General features: G+C 41.5%; 1 protein-coding gene across 4 annotated transcripts in view; it reads right to left on the reverse strand.

The window, feature by feature from the left end:
* ACSL3 (acyl-CoA synthetase long chain family member 3) overlaps positions 1 to 21,456 on the reverse strand; it is a 54,920-nt gene extending 33,464 nt beyond the window's left edge. For 2 of the 4 annotated variants that reach the window (XR_012650990.1, XM_075031861.1), the window contains exons 1-3: positions 21,304 to 21,456; positions 5,777 to 5,880; positions 688 to 1,109 (exon numbers count right to left, since the gene is read on the reverse strand). Coding sequence is in view for 3 of the 4 variants with exons in the window: in XM_075031861.1 (XP_074887962.1) it covers positions 688 to 1,038 (351 nt within the window). In the remaining variant the exon portion in view is untranslated. Of the gene's footprint in view, positions 1 to 687; positions 1,110 to 5,776; positions 5,881 to 9,049; positions 9,159 to 21,303 lie in introns of those variants that run through there. The other 2 variants (XM_075031862.1, XM_075031863.1) reach the window with 2 other exon arrangements.
* Between the last annotated feature and the right edge of the window lie 6,483 nt (positions 21,457 to 27,939).

Below are 27,939 nucleotides of genomic sequence, written 5' to 3' on the forward strand. Positions count from 1 at the left end.
AGACAGGCCTGAACTTAAAAGACTATAAAAAGTCAGTCACTTGAAACAAGAGAGTTTTATATTGAAATTACATCTCACACACACACCATGATTACAGATTAGCAGAGTAGTAGTTCACCATGAAGGAGATTGAAAGAAAAAGTTTAACAAAAAAAAAAACCCTCTTCCAATTAAAGTCTGTGCAATCCTTTTCCAAACAAAAATTTCATATAAGCTCTGAATTCACTGGGCAAAACAGTAAATCCTTAAGTTACAATTAAGTTTACTGGAAAGGCACATCTGAGTATAGGCATCTAGCAATTTTTCTGTATTTATCTGATTATAGTTCAGCATAAAACAAAGGAAGACTTTTTTTTTTTAATTCACCTAAAAGGAAAACTTTAAAGCCAGTTACATCATGAGCTGAATATAAAAACCAAATACCTAAAACACATTTGTGTTTTTTCTTTGGCTGAAACCACAAAACAAGGTACCTACTCAAGAATGCAAAACCAAGGTTTAGATTTGTTTTAAATGCTAAATAATGGAAGATTGGGAATTAGATAATTTAACTCTTTTCACAACTACTTAATCTAAGTAGAGAAACTTATTTTTTCCCCTGATTTGCTTTACTGGACTAGAAGTGTTGCAAAAGAAAGTAAACACACTTTGAAAAAATTCTTGAATGCAGACAGCAAAAAGACTTACCTTCTTAAAAACTTTTCCTGATGGCTGGATTTCATCTTCCTCTTTTAGGATTTCACGTGTTCCCAAGAGTTTTTTGTCCTTAAATTTAGTTTTAGCATATTTAAAAACTTTGTCGAGGGTATCACACCCAGGATATAAAACTGAAGCTAAGCAATGTAGACTGTTAACAGATCTGTACGCAGCCCCAGGCTTGTTATTCACAGGTTTAGCTTTAACCTGCTTGGCTTTTGCTATAGCCTGCCTTGACCCTGAAAATATGTACCACGGAACGTACGTTACAAAGGAGTACACCAAGATTATAAAGTTTATAAACTGTAGAAGAACAGGGTTGATGTTATGCTTCAACTTCATTTTGGCTGCTTGCGAAGGTTACAAGGAGGAGTTCGGAAGCATGGATCAATTAGACAGGGATCCAAAAAGATCTGAAAAGAGAAAAGAAAAGAAAAGGTTAGTAGTAAACTCTATAGCTGTTGGCAGGGGGATTATTTTCAAACATTTTATTACAATCCATATTCCAATAGGTCTTTTTATGCAGAAGTTAGGCTAGAAGTCTTAACCCCTAACACAAACAAAACAAGACACCGATACATGAGAAAAAACTTCCATTCCCATTTAACAGACTGCAGTATTTACTAATATTTTTATTTCTTTGGACACTACACAACACAAACACAGAACCTAAGGAATTCAGGACATGGGTTTTTAATTAAATGACATGTGAGTGGCATGTATGTACCCGAAAATGTTATATGATCATACGATTTAAAAGATTCTCTCCAACCACATCAGAATATCTACATGCATATCTTCACTAGCAATCTTTATGACCTTTGACCATAATCAACCTCCATACAAGCCCTAAGAATAACAAGTAATGCCACCACTCTGTACATGGGAATCCTGACCACTAAATACGTTGAAATGCTTTCCAATCATTATACAGACTGAGACACCTAAGAGAAAGAAACTGTAACCTTCCTTCATGAAGGCCCTGTATGCAACAGAACTTTGCTGGTTCTTTTATTCCTAGGGACTTTCCATCAGTCCCGCGATTTCAGCCTCAGTATCAGTATGCAACAGGCACAGTTGTTATATAAATAACCATGACAGTAAGTTAACTAAGATTAGGTAAATACTGGAAAATGGCTTAGAAACATCCCCAAAATCCTAGAAACAGCACTATGAAGAGATGTGTAACTTTTTCCAGGGTCCCTAATAATGTCAGGATATTCAATTTGACTTTTTTAAAGCAACATTTATCATATCTAAAGAACACAATCATGCAACTTCCTAATGTATTCTACTGTAAAGGCAAGAAATTATGCCATCTATCTAAAAGATTTAAAAAAAACAATCAACAGAATAATGAAAATCATTATGGAAAACAGGGAAACTTGTCATAATGGCTGAAGACTAATTTCTGCAATGGTGAATGAGCTACCAGTTATAAAAATCAGTGGTTTGCACATAAAAGCAAAATGAACTATAAATACACTTCACTCAGTTAACTTTTCAAATTTATTGATACAATGGTATTAAAAGCAGTATCATAAATAAAGCAACTAATAATGATATGTACCTAAAGATGCACAACCTTGATAATTCTTTCTAAATGAAGTAAATTTTCATTCCTAAGATACAGTGCCAATACCACATTATTCTTCACTGATGTTTTACATTCATTGACTCTTTGTTCATTGACTCTTTATAAACCATAATGAAAAGACATTTTAGTTGAAAAAGTAACGTTTAAATCACATAAGATCCTTCAGTAGTAATGGAAAGAAACCTTGCTTCATGAATATTATTAGATTTGTAAGTCCTGTTGGGAACAGATCAATCCAATATCCTTCATTTGTAGGATAAGTTAATTCCATCTTGCTCTAAACCATACAATTTCTTAAAATTCCAAGCAAAAAGATTTCACCATCAACTTCTTCCCTAACAAGCTGCTGTAACCTCATCATTAACACTGCATCGTTACGGGCAGCTTGAAGGAACCAAGCAACATCAAGGTCTATTCTGCAAACCACCCGGAGGCACATATTCAAATAAAGCATAGCAGCTCTTCACAGTAGGAACTTACTGTATCAAACAGCAGAGTGGGGAAAGGGATTGAAAACCTTAAAAAAACCCAAACAACAAAAAAAACCACAAAAACAAACCACACACAAACAAAAACCCCACCACGCTTAAATAGGCCAAAGGGCAACCTCAGTAATCGTTCAAAGAGACTTACGTTCTTAGGCTGTCACTGAAGGATACTTAATGGAAATAATCATGTGCCAGCCAATAAGCTACTGCAGTCCAGAAAAATTATGCTGTTGATAGCAGCATAGAATATAATGTTTTAAAGCTGAATCCAGAGTTCACGCAACAAAAGTTTACCCATTCTTCAAAAAGTTATACATTGTACTATAAGTTGTCTGGCCCAATTCAGGGGGGGGGCCACATTTTTTTTCTCCTTATAAAGCTGGAGAACTTCTCTGTGCCAACAAAGTAGAAACAGAATTTAACAAAACAGCTACAAGCAAAAATTAAGGCAACTGATTGAATACCTTTTGGAAAATTGTTCTCCAGAGAAACTCCCTGTCTGACAAACAGTTGAGCCTGTCCAAAAATATTCTCTTTGGGTTTCATAACTTTTCTCGGTTAGAGAGGCACTGAGCTCTTCTAGAATAGCAGCTTCCCATTTCATTTTGCAGTTATCCGAACAGCTTTATTCCTACCTCAGAAGGAGAGAAACCTTTTCCACCATTTCTAAAATAACCATGCCAAGGTCTCATGTCAAGCTCTCTCCTCTGGCTTACCTGAAGCCTTGCACATAATCCCCAAACCTGGAAATGTTTGCTTTGATTGGAAATCATAAATTGTGCTATGACCACCATTTCATAAAGGCTGCATCACAAGAAAGGTTCTATGGAGAACTCCAACAGGACAGACTAAGGGGAAATATTTTCGAATGTCACCCTGGTTCAGAAAAGTAAGCATCCAGCTCTAGAACTCTACTCTGATACACATCTGTTACCCTAAGTAAATTGCTAATTATTTCAGTTTCTCCTCCAGTAAAGTGAGGCTATTACAAGTAACCTATTTCACACAGTTTCTTTTAAAAATTAACACTTACAAAAATATTTTTTCCACTTACAATGTAATTTTTTAGGGATAAAAAAAACTATCTTTGCAAATATAGTTTCTTGCCTTAAAGGCCAAATAAGACTCCATTTTTCTTTCTTTAAAATCTTACAATTAGGAGACAGTAAAACTTTAGCAATAGAGAGTGCTCCTGTGCCAGTGTCCAACAATTTGACAATTGATTTCAGACTATGATATTTACAGAGCACCTATGCTTGTAACTGGGAGTGGGATTGTAATTGGGAGTGGGAAAAGTGCAGTCCCTTTTTGAACAAGGAAGAAAAATATATTCTAGTATTCTCATTAGAAGGATAAGTTCCAACATCTTTGTAGGGTGATGGTTCTAAAGAGGGCTGAGCCATGACACAAAGGAAGTTCCCTGGTGACAATGTAAAGGCTCCACCTCTTTCCTTGTATTAACTGAAGAACATAACATGCATTTTAACTCATCATTTCATTTATTTGTTTGCTATGCTGCTGAAGAGAAAAATTCCAGGTAAGCAAAGGAGATACAGTTTAAAATGCCTTCATCCAACAGATTTATCATTGCCATTCCCAGCAGAAGAACATCAAAGTCAGCTAAATGGATCACTAAGCATCCAATAAAAAAATTAATTTTGATGACAATGTAGAAGCAAAACTTATCCCTAACTTGAGACTGGAGTGCTAGGAGTTAAGACAACTATCTTTTACTGCAAGCAAAACCAATGCAGCTGAACATGACAGTATGGTTGGGGCGGGGGGGCAGGTGGCATTAAAAAAAGGTCATTTAACCTCCAAAAAAATACCCCAGTTTTAATGACACTGTAAAAGAAAAAGATTGTTTTCATTAAGATACAATGTTTGGATGTGCATTTTTCTCTATAACAATTGCTATTTTGAACCTTTAATTTATGGTATTTTAAAAACTCAATGTGAAAAGACATGATTAATAATCAAATTGCAGAACTAATCTGAAAATGAAAAGTTTTAGGGAAATTTTCAAGGTTATATCAAATTTGAAAGGCTTGAAAGGGATGCACTGTTTGCTGTTTAATATTCTGCCTTTAAAAAAGTACCAAACAAAAAAAAAAATCTCTGGAAGACTTAGTGAAATACTATTCTTGGACTTTAAAATTTCATTGAAATACAATTTGTGGTCACCTTGTTAATTTTGGAAGTATATGACTGGTTTTGATCATAAAAAGAGGGTAAGTAAACCCAACATTTTGGGGCAGGGAATGGAAAGCAGAGGACAACAGGATCCTAAGCAGTTTTCATAAGCATTAGTTAAGCAATGACACTGCGAGAAAGTCTGCTGCCTTTACAGTACTGGAATTTTCTTCTTGGGCAACTTGCTTAATCACTGAAAATAAAAATACACGACGTGAAAATATTTTAACTTAGTGGTTCGGTCTGCAGATTAGCTGTAAACATTCAGGCTCTTATAGAACATGCAACCATTCTGGTTTCACATAATCCTGCTGGGGTTTTTGAGTAATCAGTGTTCAAACCCTGACTAGTGATGCAGGAAAGGTTGGCAGGTTAAATCCTGGAGGAAAGACCTGCTAATTCATGCAGGAATACAACGTACAGAAAAACTGTGCAAGCACATATTTCTGCATACACATAATAGCTGTTCAGTTTTATCATGACACAGTCACCAAATGGGAAAGAATAAGACCACAAGTAAAAAGTTATACACTTTTTTCAACAGCAAAGAGAAGAAGCAACCAGCATACTCATGAATGAGTCAGGAGAAGTAAACTGGCAGTTTTCAGGACTGATCCTGCTTAATACATAATCAGTGATTTGGCCTGGTATACTATTTATACTAATGCTGTTATACCCTTTAGTTTTAGAAGAAAACTTTTGTTAAATGAGAAAAAAAATCCTTAAAGGAATGTGTTTACTAATTGACCTGCTTATAATAATTATACTACAATAAAAGCATGAATTAACAAGAAAAAGAAACCTTATGCAACTTCTCATCGTGGCAGGTACAGGTACAACAGCCGATACAAGATGTTCCCGTCTCGGTTTACTCAACAGGAGCTGTCACAGGCAGCTGCATGAAATCTAAAAATGGAAAATCCCCATTAAATATGGCAATTATAAAACACACCCTCCGTTCTTTCACTTGTCTTTTATAATAAATAAATAAAACCTTTTGCTCATCTAACACTGCACCGTATCACCTTGGAGAGTCTAGGCCCATTACATCTAAGCTAAAATAAAGCCAGCTGTTAACACACAACATAGTTAGTTATGGTTCATACTCAAGTCCAGTAAAATCAAGGTAGCTGGAAGAGCATTAGTTAAATTCAGTAGCTCATACTACTTGCCTCCCTGACAAACTCTAACTCCCCAAGGTCTTTCAGTGTAACACTGTTTCTACCATTTGGAGTGGAAAAAATGTACCTATCTTTGCGTATCTATCTACACAGAGAATACGTTTCAGTCTAAGTAATAAATACTCCTGTGCACCTTAGTCTTACTTAAAAACCTGTGTCAGCAATTCACATTTAAAATATGCAGCAAATATAAACATTTTGTACCTACTACCTGTCTGCAAAAGTTATTATTTACACAGCCATTCAGTTCTTACACAGATAATCTTTTCCAGAAAACAGTTTCAGTGGACTATTTGCTACTTGAGGCAAGTACCCAGGGTGCTCACTGCTCCATTTCTTGACTTCCATGTTTTCACACATACTAATTAAACAAAACCAAACTCAAACCCAGAGATTCCAAAATACCCTTGCAAAAAAAAAAAAAACATTTCCGTCAACAATTTATAGTCACAGGAACACACATTAGATTTCTCTTATCAGCAAATCTTGCAAAAAGAAACTGATTTGTTAACATTCGTGGAAAAGATAAAAAGGTTATTTACAGGGTTAGGCTTTATTGGACAAAATAAATAACTGAGTATCTTCATTAGAAAAACTAACAATCTGAGTACTGAAGACAATATAACAAAGCCCATAATACAGAATTTTAACTGTATCAGAAATTAGCCTCTACCAGTTTACATCTGGACTTAAAAAGAAACATTAACAACCCTAAGGAAGCAGGTTTTTTAATATAGCTACTACTATTAGAGCTGCCAGTGAAAACATTTCTTCGCTAGCATTCAGCAAGTGAGCTTTTCTTTTACAAAAATAAGATATCTATAAAAACAAGTTACTGTTATTCATTTATAAATACTCATGTACTCCTCTATACAAAAGTAGAAAAGAAAACTAAATGTAAACAGAAGCAACAGCCTATGCTTCACAAGGAAACTCCCTTCACTATGAAGTGAGGTAGAGCCTGAGGTAATGAATGGTGCTGAGGAAAGAATCCTAAACGTATACCCATCTAAACGGAAGATCCGTTTTGCAATATGGATTTAAGACATAGTTATATCTGGAAACAGATGTTCCTCACAGCTACAGCAAAAGTGTTTTCACACATTTCTTGAAAGAGAGAGGACAGAAATCCCAACAAGCCCTAGAGAATGGTGGAAACGGATACCTTGAGTCCCAGGGAAGAGTTGGTGCTCAGCACATTTCCCCAAATTTGCAGTGACAGCAAAGTGAGCACAAGGACCCACCACAGCTCCCCGACTCACCCCCCCTGCTGCTCCCCACAGCAAGCTTCTCCTCCCCACCACCTCCCACATCCCCAGAGAGCTGCTGCCCTGGGACTGCTCACAGGACCCATGTCGCTCCCCAGGGTCCACCTCCCTCCAAGCCATCCTGGTGGTCCCTTCTCTCCCAGGCCCAGTGATTTCCACGCGAGTGCAAACACTGTCCTTGTCCCCTGCTTGCTTATTTTCCAGCCTCCCTGCCCCTCCATGCTACCCTTCCCTAGGCTGCTGCCTGTGCCTCAGCATCACTCCTAGAGCAGAGGAGACCTTCCACACACACCTCAAACATCCTCAGACCCCTTCACTAGGCAGACCTGAAATGCTGTTCCAAAATGGACTGCCTCTATTGAGTCAAGTTGAGAACAGATCCACAGCTCTGTCCAAAAGGACATCTGCTTGCAACAGGGAGGAAAAAAAATGCTTGGTGCACCAACCTGTCAGTTAACCTAGCAGCAGTACCTTCCTCAACCTACCTGACCATGCAGGGCTTGTTACAGTTATTAAATAGCCTTTGCTAAACAAAGATAGAGGAGAATAGGATTGCATGGCTGTAACAGTCTTGTTATCAATTAATATGTATATGATTGAAATAACCAGGCAGCTGCTAAAGTCCTGTGTACAGCCATCATCAATTAATATTTAAAATAGGGAAACAATAACTAGACATGATTTAGGGTTTAGAACTAACTACTAGACAACGGGGCTTTACATTTATGTCAGAAAAGGTTATGGACTGTGGTCTGGTCAATAAACCTTGAAGAACCGCTTGGAACTACCAAGATTAGGGAAGAAGTAGGTAAAAGGTAATTCCTACAGGGGAAGATTGTGACCACCATTGACCACCTACTCAACTGATACCACCTACTAAAAAGACAATGAGGGAAGAAGACAGAGTCTGTGCACTAATTTACCTGAGGGGCAAAGAAGAAAGAACAAATCATTAAGGAAAATAACAGTGAATATGTATTAGTTAAGTATATAAATGTGAGGATTTTTGAAACAACCATGTGCTGTCTTGAGACAGGCACCCATTCATGCGCGTCAGTGAAATTAGTTTGAAAATACCTCGACTCTGGGTTATTGGCTTGCACACCGGGTAAATGTACCCCATTTGGGGGACAACAGTCTGACCTACACTCAGCCGGAGGTTTTCATGAAACTTTTTGAGGCAGGCAGACCCAGAATGAAATTAATTCCCACATCAACTCCAATCGTTGATTTCTCACTCCAAGTCCTGAGCAAGAGATAATCTGTCTCTCCCTGGACTTTGCCCTCCTCGCTGCTACACGTTGTGAACTGCTATTAGCTTGCACAGAAAGAGGTATAGTGGGATACCAAAATTACTACTGATTACGGCTGTTCTCTCAAAAGGACACAGATTTTCTGGACATGGAGAGAGTAACTACTCTCTGCAAGCACATCTAGGGTAATTTTGAGCTACCTTGTTCAGATCACCCTGTAGCCTCCAGCTGTGACCAACATCTTGCACAACCCTGGGTGAATGAATACTCAGGCTCTTTAAATGCTTCCAGTTGCTCTGCTGGGGATCGTAAACACACACAGGCAGATTGCCCGAGCCACCTCAGCACTCCCAGTCCTGCTCACACAACTCACCCGCCACAAGGCTTCAGCATAAGCAAATCCACAACTGAACTCCAGTTCTGACGGCAAGTCGGGCACTTCTGTGCATGAGTGTGTTTCTGAAAAGTATACAAGGGCACACGCAGACCATCAGGAAAGACACATCATGACATGGAACAAACCAGTTTCCAAGGTAAGCATTTAACAGACTGCTGGAGCAGCCAAGGCTGCTCATGAATTGCGTGGCCTGAGGGTATGGTTTCAGTTTGGCTCAAGCAGATTTAATGCTGGGCTGCTCAAAAACGTAATCCAGCTCTTGCCCTCCATTGTACCAACACACAAGTGCCTGTGTGGCTAGGAATGAGTCAGATTAGCTTGCTGATCCACTTTAAACCCTCTGCTTCTCAGGACAGAAGGGTGGATTTTCCTTTGTATCAACTTTGGTACTTACTTGAGCCTAGGGTGAGTCATTGGAGGCACCTAAATCAACAGAAAATTAGCACTACAAAAGAAGTTATTCTTCTGCTACCTCAAATTGGGTAACCATGAATAGACAGGCATTAATGCCATGGCAAAGAGGGAACACAGAGCTGGAGGAGGAGAGGGAGGGAGCCTGGCAGTCATGCTCTAAATCAAGCCTCCACTTTTGGCTGTAGGAGAACCAAGATCAGCACAGACCCATATGCAAAATGCCTTGTGACTTGTCATCACCAGTACACTGTGGGATCAGAGAAGAGCTGTGGTCTGGAGGATTAACCTTCTGCTTTCACTACTTTCTTTTTTTGGAGCTCCCCCTTGGTGGTTTCAAGTGCAACAGCCTAAACACCTTTAAACTTTGGATGTAGGCTGCTAAACATTCCTATAAATACAAAGGAGTTTAATTTATGTCATTCACACCTTAATGCTACATTTGTAAAATGATACTCCTATTTCCTTAGGAGGCAGCCTAGGTACCTAGGTAATAACAGAAGGTATGTTATTAGGATAAATACATTATTATGTGCTTGTTAGACACCAAGATACTCTAACAATAGGAACTACATGAATGGCAGAAGTCCTTTACTCTAAGGAGAGACATTCCACAATATTAACTAAACCTTCAGACAGAGGAAATAGTTTTATTATCTAGAAAAGTTTGCAAAGCATTAACATTTTCTTTTCCTCTTGGTAGGCCCATTTACACTAGTGGGGGGCGGGGGGAAACACACCTAGCAGTGGCAGACAACAGGGAGACACACGTGGTAGCACAGAACTAAATTAGAAGCAGTTGACATTTCTTGAGGACAAAGACCTGTGCTTTCTCTTATGTGGATCCTTGGTATATCCAGTTATTTCTAAAAAGGTAATGGTAAGTGGGTGTTAAAAATGTCCATTTGCCATCAATCTCTTCTACAGACTTCCATGCCTGGTTTGTATGAAATATCACTGCGTGTTGCAGGAGAGGCTCAGGTTCGTCAATCTACCCTCTCCTTTGTAATGAAACAAAGACAGTAATATTTATGAGGACCTGAAAGCTAAAGTGACAATCACAAGTAGACAAACAGCTTTATTTTTCCAAAAAAACTATGGGACTTTCAATGCACAGTCTGACTGCACGGGCTACAAACTGAAGTTTAAACCTTTGTTACAGGTGAAAAGTAAAACTAAATCAAAATGAGTTCAGCACTAATTCAGGAGCAACACTTAAGACAGGCACTCCTACCATTACCTATGATACAAATACCCTTCCAAGACACTAAAATCAGCTGAAAACACAAACCCCATTGCAATTCTGTATCTTAGAAATTTACCTATTCAAAACATTTTAAAACTTACTTTCCTTAAATAAGTTAATTTTTTAACTTATACAAGACAGATTAAATATTTAACGGATTGATGAATTCATCTTCTATTAGTAGGAGTAATAAAACACAGTTCTAAGGTAACAATTGTTGTCAGCTAACCTGAAAGCACTTCCCAAGAAGTTAACATCACTGTTACTACTAATACAGAGAAGAAAACATTGTGATAAAAACATTTATTTAAAGCCATTCAATAAAGTAATAGCTATGCCACTGCTGCTTCATCTTTTTCTCCTTTTCTTCCCACTACACAATACTGCTTCATGGCAAACAAGTGTCTTACTCCTTTTGGGCACTTTGATTTAGCAGATATTGTCAATACATTGCTTCCATTCCTTCTCATAAGCAGTTATTAGAGCATTTAAGAGATGCCTAACGCCAAAGTAAATTAAATGTTTTCAAATTTGTTTCAGAGAAGCAAAGGAATTAATGGATGGATAAAGTACCTTACTCCTGGAGAAGACCTGAGTAACTTTGATATCTGAAAATTAACTGTCGAAAAGAGACAAAACCACCGATTTCCCAAGTGTACTGCTACATTTTTAAACCACAGATACAAATTAAACACTGAAGAGCACTTAAACAAGAACACCAATACCACTGCATATACAGTATGAAAAAAAGTCTGCATAAAAAAACAACTAGAAGCTTCATCATTACCCCCGACCTTTGGCTACTGTAGAAATGGAGTAACAGTCCAGTTATTGCTGCCAGTTTATCACTCGCCAAATTCCTACAATCATCTTCCAATTGTTTAAGACAATCCTCCTAAGTACTTCCACTGGGAGGCAGACTCTGCTTTCCACCTGAATTGAAGGGACCAACCAGGATGGTTTGATATGCCATTTTCTACAAAATACAGCCTTAGATCAGTTCTCTAACTTATGGGAAATCTGAAATGCTAAGGAGTGAACAGGTCTGCTTTGTTTGTTTCTTAAAAATCAAAACAGAAATAGATGTTCTGTTGCTGTATATTCAATCTCGTTGTATGTAGTATTCTAGTCATGTATTCGTCAGATCAGAACAAAAATCTAACATAACGATACCAGAGGTTTTTAGCAGTAAAGGTCCTTCTGTTTCTTCCTCTAGAAAAAGCTATACATGCATAAAAATGTTCTCATTTACTTTTAGATGAATTGGAGTTTGTGTAGTGTGACAGTAAAAATTATTACCCATTATTCTATATTCATTTTTTAAAAAGTATCAGGTGGCCAGCTCCAAAATCTGGTAAGCCCATGTATTTATATTGTCTTTGCCTTCTTTCTGTAACATTTCTTCCTTATTTGATGGGCTTTTGTTAGGGATAACCTTAAGCCAGGACCTCTTTAAAGAACAAGCAGCAGATGAATACACTCAAAGCAAATCTGAGAGCGCAAAATGATGATATAGGCTTCAGAAGAAAAAGTGAAGGCTTTATTCCATGTCTTTAAAAGAAGTTCCTCACAAGAAAAACATCAGCCAGATGAACAATACTTTCAAGAGGTACTTTACAATATATTTCAAAGGAATAAGGACATCCACAGCATAATCAAAGCTTTCAAAGTGATAAAATAGGATGTTTCACCACTTAATTTGAGAGGCTGAGCTGTTGATGTTTTCAATACACATTCTCTTTTGAAGGCTAAATACATTTTCACATTCCACTTGCTTGGGTTTTTGTGTGTTTTTGTTGTTTTTTTTTTTAACAATGTCGCTGTGTCCAGTCATCTACAGGGATTTACTACCAAAAAAAAATTTAATTAACAAGTTCCCACAGGAACATCTGCTTTTCTCCCTGCCACTTCCCATTGTGGTGTCTACAGCTCCAGAACAGGAGCAATCCCTCTCCTCTGGCCAGCAATGGAAGTCAGAAGTCCCTCAGAAGGGACCACTACCTTTTCAGGGAAAGACTACTACTCCCAAGCCCATGTGCACGCTCCAAGCTGTGTATTGTAACATTCACTCTCCATGTAACGAAGAGATCCCCCCCAAGCCACAGAGCAGAAAAGCAATAGGAACGCAATTTATAAAAATCACAGACCCAGGAAATGCTGCCTCAAGCCAACACTTGCACAAGACTCACTGGGTGTTTCATACCTCATGAAGTGAACCTCTCCACAATGACTAAGCAAGACATACCAAAAGCAGCACTTCAGTGACTATATAAATGCAGAAAATAACTTGTGGAGCTTCTCCTGAGCACAAACAGAAAGGGAGAAATGAAATTTGCTCAAAGTTCTGTGAACATGCAATTCAAGTACACTTTTAGTAATCTTACCTCTGCCACAAGTTATAAACCTATTCTCAAAAAGAGTCTTCTGTTTCTTAGACTGCTTACATTAGTATCTCTGAAATCCCACCTCCTAAACACACAGAGATTTACCTTTTTGATTACAGTTGACTCCCAAGTTGTTTTAACAGAAACACTTCAATATTAGTTCTGTTTGAACACATACCCCAACTGTGCTGCAATGCACAGAAACTGCCTTTCTCCTAGTATTTTTCAGAACCTAATGCTAAAAAATTACTTGGATTATTTAACTCCAGATTCAAAAGGCTTTTTTACCACAAAGCACTTTATAAGGTTTTTACTTCTTTTGGCTGCTCTGAAATTCTAGGGACAGTGGGGAATACAATATTACAAAAGAAAGAAAAGAAATAGCAAAGGAAAAATAAAATATTTCAAATTCAGTGTTTTCCTAAAGAGCTATTTTATCTAGGTTTTATTTCTATACTACTTGGGGGAAATGACTCCTTTGTTCAAAATCCAGCACTGGAATTTATTTAAGTACAGCAAAAGGATGCCTACCCTGCTCATTTGAGATATCCTATTTTCTAACCTTAGAAGTAAGAGAGTATCAGGACAACCTCTCTCCTCCACCACACTGGAATGAATATCCTTTTCTCTCTTATTATTCTCTCTCTTTTTTGGAAGCAAAGCAGGGCAGGATCAGTTACGAACATGCCCAACAATTGCATTACATGAAACAAATGCAAAACAAGGACTCCTTAAATTAGAGACCATTTTATTCTACGTCAAGAAGCATTACAGAAGCATGGTTCTCAGCTCCAAGTCCTTAGGTGTCACCCTTAAAAATAAAACTCATGAACACAGGTGTTGAAAATCAGAGGACAACATTCAGTGCCCACAGATACGGACTGGAGGGGATGAAGGTGAGGAGGTAACTAAGTCCTCACAGGAGATAATTCAAGTCAGTAGTTCACAATCAGCATACAAACACTATGTAGATAGATGGAGGTTTTGGCAGAAGGGAATCCTGTTTTTCTATTCAGGGAAAACAAACACACCCTTAGACTCTGATTATGTAAACATGACCAAATTGTTGAAGTACCTGGCTGGGTAAAGCCTTCACTGCTAAGTTTTTAAAACAAGAACATTGACCTTTTTAAAAAGGAAAGGTGTCATAGTACCAACAGCATTTGCAGGAATTTTGTTAATATTTTCAGGCAAAATTATTTTTCCCATGTTATACACATGGTGAGATTAATTAATACAAGTTGACAAGTTGGGAGTCCAGAATAAACTATTAAATATTTCTAGAAGAATATAAATAAAATATTTCCTCTGTTTCATGAGCCACTAACATTTCAAAAACCAAAAGAATTATGTCTTACTCTGCAAAAGAATCATGAAAGATTAAGCTAATGATGTAATTAAAATATATACAATTTCAATCACTGTACTCTTAGACTTTGTTATCTTAGATGTATACACAACTACAGATGCACAGAAAAATAATTCAGGCTAGCAGATCTCCCCATTCTTTCACACCCTGGACCTGGCCACAACTGCATGAGTAAATGCATAACACAGGATGTGGACAGGCTGCTTGTTTTGGTTTTGGATTTTTTAAATAAAACTTATTTTATTGGTAAATGACTGACTTTTGAAAACAAAAGTTGTCACAAGTTTCTTTATGAATGTCTATTTAAGTTAGCATTCCTGATCAAAAATCCTCACATCACCTTCTAACGTCCACTAACAGCCTTGGCTTTGTGGCTGGGACACTCACACACTGGCTCACAGCCCTGCTACCCCGACTGGGAAGTGGATTTGTGCCTTGTTCTTGAAAGTATTGGATGTTACCAGGTTAAGCTATTTGTGTAGATTATAAGAGAACTAGATAAAAATCTCTGTAAGCATCTTCCCCCAACTCCAGCCCCTTGAGGCTGGGGGGACAAGGGGATGGAACACGAAATCTACACAGTTACTAGCACTGCAGAACTGGAAAATATTTTCTAGGCATCTCAAAGTTGTCCATTAGGAAAATCATTTCTCTATTCACAGCTTCCCTAGAACAATATAGCACAGCAATACTTCATCAGAACAATTAAACTGCAGCTATGAATGACCGACAAGCCCTGACTGACAAGACAGAGCTTTCCAAGTAGTCTGTGGACTTACTGCTGCAGAACAGACTGAAGCCACATTTTGCCACGTAGACAATCAAGCTCCCTGCCCAAGCATTACCAGGACCACTGTCTCCCTCCTATGCCTGTTGCCTTACCTCTCTCCTCTTCAGCACTCACCGAACACAAATCCTTACAAAATCTGCAGACAAAAAAAGCAGATGCATCTCTCTACATAACTACTTAAATCCTCCTGCTTCTCCCATTCCCTTCTGCCCTTCTCCATACCCACATACTTAAAACACAGACTACAGACATCCTCTTTACCAAACACAAATTAGACACACATCTAACTTTTAAAAACTAACCACAGATGCTCCACTTTCCACATTTTTCATAGGTTCTCACAGAATGAGCCCATAAACTTTGATTTTAATAATGGCTTGGTGAAACAACTGCAGACCATGCTCCACTGTTATATTCTGATACCATCTTAAAACTTTGGTTGGTAGAAATCATACTGTATGTCTGATGCAATAAACCTTATGTCATCGTACACACTGATGTATGATACTGCACTAATTGCTCTGAAGTCTTCTGGTCAAGAAGCAAAGAACCCATGCAAAACCTTCCTGCACACGATCAAGGTTTCTTGCATGTCTCGGTAATCAACCTGAACAAAATGAGGCACGTTCCATACCCTGTCCTGGATAGCAGTAAGGGAAAGGCAGAAAAAGTCTTTCCTCTAAAAATGCCGAAAAAATTTTATATAGTTTTTGGGTCACAGTATCCTTATGAGTTTATCACAGGAGAAGAGAATGTTCTATACGGACAGTAACGTAACACAGCAACTAGATGGGGAACTGGATCTGGCAAGTGCAGTACTACTGCTATTCTGCTGCTTAATGTTCAGCAAGTCACTTCTAATCTTTATTATCTATTTTCCCCTTCCAGGTCTCATAGTGGTTTCACCTAGCAGATACAAGCATACAGGGTAAGGATGATATTTACACAGTACCTAAAAAACCAAAGCACTAGGTTTCCAATTTTTAAGTGAAATGGGAAAAGGTTTGCAGTTTGTTATTGTTGTTTTCCACTATCAACAGTGAAAATCCCTAAGTCAGTAACTTTCAATAATCCTATCCTCCCTGCTTTCCAGGAAACTCATACAACTGAAGCCAGCTTGTCCCACTTCAGATACTGTAATTAACTAGCACATCTTTGTAATTAACAAGACTGATGGAGGGAAACATGACTTCCCAATGCACGTGTGTTGACAAACTGCCACCACCTCCTCCTCCTATGGGATTACAGACACTAAATCAGCACCTTGACTTCCCGTGAGCTGCAGGTTCACTTAAGGAACAAGAAGACACATGTAAGTAATTCCTTCCCAAGGATCAGTAGACTGTTGCAAGTTTTGAAATGGGCTAAGTCTAAAACCATTCTGAACTTTGAACAACTTTCCTGCTAATTGATTTAGAAAGTAATACAGAATAAGACTTGAGCTTCCTTCAGAGAGCTGTACTTTTTTTTCCCCCTGTAGTCCTGGATTTAGTAATAGCCATTCAGGAGGTGTGATTAGGATATGGCCTTGTCCAGGTGATTTCCTTCAACACCCTCAAAATCATTAGATCCCAAACTGTATCTTGAAGCAGAGTACTAAAACCTTTGAGAGCCCTTCAGGCCTTTACTACATGGCAAACCCTGCTGTAGATCAGCATCTCAGGATGAAGAGCAGTTCCTCCAACTCTAACTGCATAATTAAACAAAGTCCTGCCATTTGAGAGCTGCTTGAGTGCTTGCTATACCTCCAAGTGTTATGAGTAAACCTGCACTGCCAGACCACATGCAGTCCTAAATAAGCTGGCTCAGAAACTTCCACTGTGACTGCTCTGTGGGCAGAAACTAGAGCCATGGGATAATTCAGGTGGGAAAGCACCTCAGAGGGCCTCCAGTTCAACCTCCAGCTCAAAGGAGGGTCACCCATGAGATCATACCTGCTTTCTCAGGGCTTTATCCAGCTGGATTTTGAAAACCTCCATGGAAGGAGACTGCACAACCTCTCTAGGCAGCAAGTCCCACTGCTTGACTGACCTCACAGTGAAAAATGACTTATAGACATAGACCTCTCTGACTTCAGTTCACACCTTCCGTCTCTTGTCCTCTCACCATGCAGCACTGCGAAGAACCTGGCTTCGCACTCTTGAAAACCTCCCCGCAGGTGCTGAAAGGGCACTGCCAAGCCTTCTCTTCTCCAGGCTCAACAACAGGAACAGTTCCTCTGCCTCTCCTCACAAGGCAAAAGCTCACACCTCAAGACAATCTTGGTAGCTCTCCACTGAACTCATCCCAGTTTATCAACACCTCCCTTGTCCTGGGGAGCAGTACAACTGGATGCTATATTCTGGATGCGGTCTAACGAGTGCTGAGTGGTAGGGGATAATCGCTTCACTTGACCTAGTGGCTGTGCTCCTGTTAATACAACACACAGAGCTGCCCCATGCTTAGCCTGCTGCCCAGCAAGACCCCCAGGGCCTTCTCAGCAGAGCTGCTCCCCAGCCAGACTGTCCCAGGCTGTGCTGGTCCAAGGGGTGACTCCTGCCAGGAAACAAAGCCAGGAAGCCCCACCCTTAAACAGCTGTTTAAATGGCAAATTTGCTTAGTAATCACCAGCAGATGAAATGGATAGAAATTGAAGCCAAGTCTTCTTAGTGTTAATACACCTTACTTAGTAGTACTAAGTCGCATCTTAGGGCCATATTCAGATGGCCTAAATTCCACATAAATCCTTCTGCCTCCTATTTCTTATTAGCTGGCTTTCAGGAAGCTCCCCATCCAGCATCTTACATAAATTCTCTGAATTGCTCTCCAAAACCACCTAGATTTCTCCATTGACTGAGAAAAGGGGCTTGAGTGGAATTCAGGCCACCTGAACTTAGTCTTCAATGTCTGGTAACATTGCAGCATCAGACTGCATTATTCCTTTGGTTTTGTCACTGTGGCAGTAAGTAGCAGCTTGTTTGTCAGGATACGTTTTAGTTTAGTTACTCTTCCACTGGAACATGTATTTTTAAAGGAAATGTAGATTTGTAAACAATTCAGGATTCAGTTCTTCCTGCTACCTTCTGGAAATTTACTCCATAGCTGGATCTCCTTGAACAAGAATTCTTTATCCATAGGTTTCTCGCATTTTGTCCCGAGCTATGTGTGCTGCTTTGTTCCAAATGTCTTGATGATTCACTGATAAAAATTTGGTCTTTAGTCTGATTGTGGCTCAAACCATTCACTGGTCTACAGAAAGGAGGCGTAAAAGCCCTACACTGGCACTAAATGTGGGCTAGGGGAATCAATGGCTTAAATGCTCACCAGTTCAGCAAGAGCACACCATGCTTTAAGTCAAGCATGAAGACATTTCCTCTAGTTCTTCAAAGATTATCAGTTCTCCAATAAATACCATTCTGATTTTCTTAGGCTTCAGGCTGAACCAGATCTCTTGGTTTGAGAAGTTATTTCTCATAGGCATTATGGTTTTATAACCGTGTCGTAAATTGAAAAGTTACACATGCCAGCATAGTCAGCCCAACATGCTCTACTCAGTGGTCTTACATAATCAGGATCCTCCACATAAGAGAGACGGGGCAGGGAAGATGGGAACTACCCATAGCACAACCAGATTCAACACACCACAGTCCCGACACCTCGCTTCAGGACATTAACAGTGCTTTTGTCAAAGCCCTGGAGCACTCCAGATGCACAGGTATGGACAGCCTACCCTTGTCTGCAGCTCTAAGTTAGACCTCTCTCAAAATATCACAGTACGCCAACACATACACGACTGAAATATACAGAATACTGAGGCTGAGGTTTACTATCTTAACAATTACTTTGAGAAGAATGGGACTCTCGGAGATAGCACAGCTCTCAGAACTAAGCGACAACTTATTGAGGATCAAACAGGCTATTTTAGAAGAAATTAGGTAGGTTTGCTTCTCTCTAAGGGATTCTGTTTCCATTAGTAAGAAGCTTGCTTTCCTGACCAGCCAATAGGGACTGAACATGTTACGTGTTTCAGAAGTCTAGACCACACAGATCAGCAGATCCATCAGATTGACTCGAGTTTGTCAGCCAGCCATCAAAACTGAACATACAAAGCATGAAATTTGGACCTACCTCCTGTTTCAGGGACTGATAATACAAGCATGCTGAACAACTACAAAGAAAATCAAGTCTTTCAGTCAGGATGTTTAGCTTCAACCATTCCTGAAGCATAAATCCACAGGACAAGGAGGAATTACCAGGCTTAATGATGTCTTTCCTTAATTTTTCAAAGCACACAGGACAGGCAAATACTAGGAGATGTGCTTACTCTCTCAGTGGTGCAGATGGTTAGGAGTATAAAGTCTTATGAGTGCACCCAGATGATTATCTTTCTCTTAGGACATAATTAAGACCTGATAACGCATCTACCATTTCTGACTTTTACTTTTTACCCCCAGGAAAAAAAAAAGTCATATGCCACAGTGAATTTTGCACAATGAGATACTATGTTCACTCTGGAGAAAGACTATTTCTACCGCAGAAAATAACCAGACAAAAATCGCATTAAGTCTTTTTGGTTTCATCTTCTCCTTTTTCTTTACATGATGCTTAGAACAATATAATAAAAAAGTTTTGCATCAACTCAAATATTCCTGAAGACTTCTACAATACTCTAAAATATTTTGAGTAAAAATTAGTGCCCTTACCCTCAACAGACTTTTAAAAGTACTCAAAATTATTTATCATTGGTTTTGTTCTTTTTCACAAACTCTGCACTGATAGCAGCACTTTTAAAGTTAGTGAGTGAGGCTATTTAAATACAAGAATTTCACACATGGTGTCATCAAATCCATGTCACAGGCCAAAAAAAGCCATGTTCTAGAATGTGATACTCCTAAACAAAATGCAGTACTTCTCATTTAAAAAAAACTATATACCAGTTGTCGTACATAATTATTACATGTTTTGGGGGGGTTACTTCACCCGCAAGTTAAAAAAAAAAAATCTATCAGTGCTCATAAACTACCTCACAACTACAACTTTATTCAAGTCACCGTCTAAATTTTTCTGAAGGCTACTGTTTGCTTATTTCCCAAAGATTTTGTATGAGTCCCACAGACCGAACCTCACGCTGTTTATAGAGCTACCTGAAATAATCTTTTAACGCCTGCTCCTCTCCCATACGCTTCCGAGCAAAGAATGTTCCTCCGCTATCTTTCCTGAGCAAGTCCACGAAGGGAACGTACCTCAGCGCTAAATCTAGCATCAAGCCCCTAGAAATCGCAATGAAAACAGTAAAATACGACTGGAAACTCCGATGCGCGCCTCCTTCAGCTGTTCCGGTTTCACGCTACATGCGCTCACGGACCACAAGCCGCGCGTCGAGAGCGAAGACCACGCGCGCCGCACCTCCGGTACCAAACCCCAGGTTCGGGCATTCCAGTTAAGCGGCGGGGACGCGGCGTCCCCCCACGCTGCACCGGCGGGCCGCCACCTGCCGGGCGGGCCGAGGCGGGCAGCCCTCTCCCCACGGCCGCGGCCGGCTCGGTGACTCACGGCGTGCTTTCTCCACCTCCTCGTACGTAAGAGCCGAAACACAAAGAAAAGCACAAGAAAAGAGCGCCTGTTACGGCCTGTTATTTCACTCGTTAGCCGGCAAGCCGCTCCCGTGCGCTCCGGCGCCCGGCGAGGCCGGTAACCGCTCCACAGCGGCATGGAGGCCGACCGGCCGCCGCAGGGGGACCCGGCGGCGCAGCAGCCGAGCCGGGCCGCCCCTCACCGCCAGCCGGGCCGAGGGCGGCTCTCGCCGCCCCCCCACCCCGCCGGGCCGCTTCAGCACCACCGCGGCCCGGATGGCCGCCGCGCCCGCGTTCGCCCTCGCGGAGGCGGCGGGAGGCCGCCCCGCCCGGGGTTGCGGCCCCGGCAGGCCCGGCGGGGCGCCGCCCGCTCCGGCGGCCCCGCACCAACGGCGCGGCCGGGCGCGGTCCCGGCAGCGCGGGGCCACGCAGCCACCCCCGCGCAGGCCTCCCCGCGCCCCGCAAGCCCCGCACTCACCGGGCCCCGGCCCAGAGGACGCCCGCACGCCGCCGGCCGCCTCTACCCGCCCCGGCGCGGCCGCCTCCTGCCGCCGCGGCCCGAGTGCGCGCCCCCGGCCGCGCCGCGCCAGTGGCTGGGCTCAGCGGCGGCTCGGCAGCCCGCCGCCGCCGGGCGCCCTCATTCCGTATGCGGCACGGCGCCGCCTGATTGGCCGCAGCAGGGTGGCGCGCGGGGCCGGGCTCCCGAGGAAGGGGGGGGGGGGAAAGCACCCGGGCCGCACGGGGGTTACTACAGGTCATCCGCGGCGGTGGGCGGGGCGAGGGTGCGGGGCCGACCGTTGGCGACGGGAGGGGCGGGGACGAGCCCTCCCCGCCCCCGTGGCGTGCCGCGCGCGTCATGTCTTGTCAGCCGCCGCACCCTTCCGCGCTTGCGCCTCACTGCGCCTGCGCGCCGTCCGCCCCGCTCGCCCGCCGCTCTGAGGCGCGGGGCCGCAGCTCGCGGGGCGGCTGTGGCCGTGGGGCGGCCTGCGGGGCTGGGCACGGCGAGCGCGGGGCGGGGCTGCCGCGGTCACGGCGATTAGAAGTCACCCGGTCTCCTCCTGCCTGAATCCGGGTGTCTGTCTTCCCTGTTAAAACGCCTGTTAATTACATCTAGCCCGCCGTTAATTCCCTTGCTTTGACAGGAGCCCCCGCAGCGCCGGGTAGCTGCGGAAACGCGCGGGCCATGCGAAGTGTTAACTTCGCCCTGGGCGCCGGAGTGCGCGCTGTTCCCTGCGTCGGGCTGGAGCCCCGGTGCGCGGCCATACACCTTTCTCTGGCAAGCCTCCTGGTCAAAGCAGCTCGTGCCGAGCGTTGAACTTGCAGCGCTCCTTCCCGAGAGTCAGTCAGAAGGGCAGCGGCGGCAGCGGGCCGGAGGCGTGCGCCTGGCCCGGGCCGGGCCGGGCCGCGCCGGAGGACGCAGGCCTGGGCCGAGGCCGAGGCCGAGCCGGGCCCTCCCCCTGCGTGCTGGGGAGCCGTCCTCCTCCGCCTGGCTAGCTGGTCGGGTCGTTGTTTTAAACTGCTGCGAGTACTTCAGGGTTCGAGGTTGCCGTTAAGATTCTACCGAGTTTGAGGTTTTAAATGGAGGTGTCATTAGCGGCAGCTGCTGCAGCAGTTTGTTGTTGGATCTCCGCTGACAGAACTGAACAAAGACCGCTCGTTTCACACCGACTGTCACCAAAGTTGGCGTCGCTTGGAGCAAGTTTTTGGTTAGTGCTCCTTAAGGCTAGGTTCCCTTTGAACAATTACCGAGGACCTCTTCTATCAATACGGACTCATCCAGACCCTGCAAATATGCCTTCAGAATTAACAGTTTTAATTTAACCGGCGTAATACAATACAGAAAGACAAAATAAATGAGCACCTGCCAAAGATAAGGAAAATGAAAACAATAAATGGGAAGAAGGTTTCAAAGCCCAGGAGAAAGATGTAGTTACAGCAGGTTGTGTGGTTGTGTCTGCAGTGGTGGCAGCCGCCATTGCTGCCAGGGTTAGGTTTGTTTTCCTCCATTTGTGCCGGTCAAGTGCTCCTGTCACACAGCCCTTGGGGCCGAACAGCACAGTGATCTGAGTGGCACAGCACAAGGAAGGGGAGAGTAGGGTTGCAATGCTAAGGGCAGTAGTCTGAACATACCCTTACCTACAGATTATCAGGCAGTGAGTTACTTTGTACCATTTATAAACTGTGCAGCTGACCACTGCACCTGGCGTATGTCCCACAAATAGTCCTTCCTCCTTTCCCCTCACAGATAATGATGTTTCAGAGGAAGAAGCGCTGTTTGCATCTACAGTCGTCTGCAGAGTCCTCGGGTGGCAGGGAATATACTGACTTACTAAAAGCAAATTAACAGGGTACGTATTTCCAATCCAAAGTCAGTCACCTCAGTTACTGGAAAAAACGCTTCCAAGTGTTTAGAACTGGGACAGAAGAGATGGCCATTGACAGTGCTGAAAAGCAGGAAAACATCATCCACAGGAGTTATCTGAGCTACCCAAGCAAAAGTGATGCTAACTGAAATGTAGGTAGGAGTATGGAGAGGTTATATTTAAAACAGTTTCACACTCGCTGGAAAAAGTGAAAAAGGATAAACAGACCTGGAAGGAGAAGAAACTTATTTTTTAAAGCCGGAAAATGTGGGCTTTTCTGCAACAGAGGAGCATTCAGGTGGCTTTCTGCCAAAGGATTCACTTACATCAGTGGAGACAGAGTAAACTTAATAAATACAATGTGAACATTGGCACAAGGAAAGGAATCCTAGATTTGTGTCATGCAACCTTTCACATTTCATTCAAGGCAAGGAAGTTTCAGGATAAAACTAGAAGCAATTTTACATAAAGGAAGATGGGAGATAAAGCACTGGACAGCTCAGAGCTCATCTGCTTAGTGTCAGATCTCTTGTTGAACTCCCTATTTCTCTTGTTTGCTCCCAGGTAATCACCAGCAACGGAGCGGTAAAATACCTTGGCAAAAGCCTCACTTTCAGAAATGCATGGAATCCACGACTTGAAATTAAATGTGACCCTTAATAAACTGATGGATCTGAATACTATCAAGTTTTATGAGCAGGAGATTCCAAAGAAACTTTAACTCCAAATATGGATTTCTTGTAAACGTTGTATTTCAGCCTTACCTTTATTACAGGGTGCATCAATGTGCATGTTTTAAGTTTGCCTGAACTTTTGAGTTCCTTGAAATCCAAAAGCTAACTGTGTAACTAGCTATATTTATTCCAGATAGACATAGCTATTGGCTGTATCCCTAATAGTTGTCAGGATAAATGAGGAGTTCATGATGACATACCACCCCAGCAAGACATTTTTTGAAGAATTGTAAGGCCTTTGCATGTTGATGTCCCCCAGTTCTTACTGACTTTGTCTGGAATGAGATAACGGCTCCGTTAACCAAACTAGTATTCCATGCCTGTTACTGAGGAGCTTGCAGGCTTGTTACAGACACCAAAACAGCTGAAGTACTTTAATTGCCCTGCAAATACCAGCCATCCAAGCCCATCAGGATCTTCCTGTGTGCTGGTTGGCAAGTCAGACACTCAGAGCACTTGTTATGTCTCAAAAAAGCTATTCAGTGCATTCCATATCTTAAGATAATTTAGATAAGAGTAAACTATTTAAATAACTACAAAAATACTGAGAACTAATAAATCCTAACAGGTTTTGAAGCTTTCATTCCTTAGTGTTTAAACCAATTTCTAAGGAATTATGATTAAAAAGACTAAACTAAACAATCCATTAGTCTACAATGACATTTATTAAATTTTCCCTTGTACCCTTTGGTGCTGGCGGCTGCTGGAGACAGCACCCCAGGCTGGATAGCCTGGTCCCTGGCAGTCCCTGTGGCTCCTAATTCAGCTCAGCATCTGAGGTAAAAGATTATCTGCAGCCCACTCTGATTAAGCAACTTCCAATTTAGAGACACCTAAGGTTTAAAAACATATACATATGTACACAAAAAACAACATACTGATTTAAAGAGATTCCTACATGTATTCAGTATTTTCTTGAGCTTCTTCATAGATTCCTGACATTACATATAGCATAGGCAAAGCTTTTCATGATATCAGGGATTTTTACCACATCTTTTTGCTTAAATGTAGTTTTTTTACAGAGCAGGGCTTTGGAAGATACTGGTGTAATGCGTCATTTACACTGTAACACTTTTCTTGTATGAGTCTCTGCTGAGTATCCCGTAAGGAAACCAATGGATTTGGGGATTTATAGTAGACACAACAGCCACCTATAAAATGATTGATAACCTATGTTTATAATTGGAAATTTAAACTGCACAAGACACATACTGTGGGAGACAGTGACCTTTCCTATACAAGTTATGCACAATGATAGGAAATGACAAGTTAAAATAGTAGCTGATTTATATTTTAAATAAAAGGCACAATAGCACAATTAAAGGCAGGAAAGAAGTTCTTGTATCACCCTAGAGCATTCAGGCGGGGAAGGACTATCTGTGAAAACATTCATGGCTCCTACTAACCACATTCATGTATTCACAAATGTTTGTTTATTGGGTTTTTAATTTCCAGAAGGAAAAGCTCATTAACTATTCTCACCTTCCCTTTTAAAAAGTTTCAGGCATCCAGTCAAGGGGGAAAAACCCACTGCCCAAGGGGGAAAAAACCACTCCCATATGTTTTGATAAGCAACAGATAATGAATAGCAAGTAGTGAATAGCAGGGAAGATTGCAAGTGATCTTATGAAAATACTGATTTGGAAGTACAGTCAACTGACTCAGCAGGAAAGAAAACAGAAAGCCAATGTTATATTTGGCCAATTCTAACTAATATCCAGGGGGAATTAATAAAAACAAAATCATGAGCCACACTGAAAGAGGAGAGTCTATGAATGGGCAAATATGTGTGGAAGGTTGGCATTAATATTTGATGAGCAAGCTGCTGCCTACTCACACTCAGGAAGAAGCTAGAGGGGGAAGAACCAACAGTGTCACAGATACAACAGATGTGAGAGCTTTTAGCTAAAAATCCCTGGAGGGACACAGACAAAATTAAGTGCTTCAGGAAGGTACATATGGTTAAACTAAAACCAAATTGACTTCTTATGTGAAATAAGAGAGACAATTAAAGAAGGGCTTAGGTAGGACAAAGCTCATGGTTTGCATAGAATATATTTCATTGTAGCCTTCAAACTTGGGAAAAATAAATGACTCTATAATTAGCAAACTTTCTCCATGACTCATTAAATAATTGAACACTACAATTTAATACATTTTTACTCTAAATTAAATGAATTTTAACTAAAAAGAAGATAACATTTTTAAACTATTTGCTTAGAACTTATTTTGCTTTAGCTACAAACAATAACCGATTCAACAAAGGCTCTTATACCCCTGGACATTTTTAATGAAGCACCCAAACTGGCATTGTAATATTCTATTTCTAAAGATATCCTGGTAGTGTGGCATTTTGAGTGCCCTCTTAAAACGTGGAGAAGGCTGAGCTAATAATGATGGGGCAGGGAGAGCCAGCTGGGATGCAGGTTCTGGCAGCAGAAACAGATTGTGTTCCCAAAGTGATCATTCCCAGAACTGTTAATTTTGGGGTGTTGTTTTAAAAGATGGAAAAACATTTCTAGAGCAAGCAGCATGAGGTTTCAATGCTAGATAGTCTTCATGTACATATCAGTACATTTGACTCATTTTTATCCCTGAAGCTTTTTGTTTCCAAATAAAGGAACAAATGAGTATGTTGCTAAGATTAAATTGAAAAGCGGTGAACTGGCAACATGCTCCAAATGATTAATTATTTGGTAGAACATTTGGTAATATGGGCATGCCCAGAGTCACTTTTCACAGAGAGAGATTGATGACATTAATAATAAGGTGATCAAGGGTATAATGTAAAATTTATCACCACTTGACACAGTTCAGCTTTGTTAAGGCTTGAGTACTTCTTTAAATTCCTCGCTTGTATTTTCTCATACCACAGATGCGTTGCCAACCTACTGCAATAAATCAGAGTGCCATTCAGGTATTAATGGTATGATAACCCCCAAAACTGAAATTTCCAACTGGGGGAAAGGATTTAAATGGGTTAGGATCTGTAAAACAAGCTGCAAGGCGCACTCTGCAACACCGCCACACCCTGGAACTGCCATGCTATGAGAAATTGTGTCACCCACGGAAAATCAGAGGCAGGATTAAAAATAGAATTTATTTCTGCTCTTGAACTTCCTTGCTCAAAAGCCGCCTGTCATTTTCTAGGCCAACAAAACATTACAGTGGAGCTGACAGCGTCATAGGCAGCCAAGAGGAATCAAAAGCATCAAACAATGAACAGTGACTCAAGCCTGCAGAGAAAAGGTGATCCCTATGGGTCCCAAAGACAGTGATGTCCTGAGCGACCAGTGTCTTACAAGACAATTTAATAATCAAATAGGCCATAAAAACTTCCAAGCCCAGGTCCAAGTCCATGTCTGAGCCCTCCACACTGGCAACCACCTAAACTGGGCCCCCAGCACCTTGCTGTGTCCCCAGGTGTTACTCCGTGGGCATGGAAGCTTTGGGTGTGCTGCAGCTCAGTCCACCAACACCCCTTCCAGCCTTGGATCTCCTGGGGACAGCACAGATTTAAGGCTGTTTCTTCATTAAAGCAGCACTGGACACAGTGCCCATTTGCTTTTTAGACCGCCATACTAAGACTCACCAGGTTCGTCTGGATTACCCTGTGTCCACCTGATATTCGAGAAGGAAGAAGGAAAAAAGCCACTTCCCAGGACAAATTGCTTTCTTCTGTAATTCTGAATAAACACACACAGTAAAGAAGTACTGCTACAGATAGAGCCAGTAGTTATAAACCCTATAATGTGATAGTGAGTGGCTAAAACAATGTAAGAGCTCTTTTGTGCTGTAGCAGGTGAAGGCTGTAAAGGCTTCTGATAGTTTGCTTTTATTTAATGGGTTTTGTTAAGTCAACTACTGTGCAATGTTTTCATAAAACAAAACCATTTTACTGTGTAAGACTTCAACCAGGAAACAAACGTGGCCAAGGGTTTCCATATCAGAAGCTTTAATTCAGGCTCTTGTGCAAGTTGGATGTTTGGGGTTATTTGAGAAATCTGAGGTAAGTTA

The sequence above is a fragment of the Buteo buteo genome, chromosome 7 (genome assembly GCF_964188355.1).
Source record: "Buteo buteo chromosome 7, bButBut1.hap1.1, whole genome shotgun sequence".
Lineage (NCBI taxonomy): Eukaryota > Metazoa > Chordata > Aves > Accipitriformes > Accipitridae > Buteo > Buteo buteo.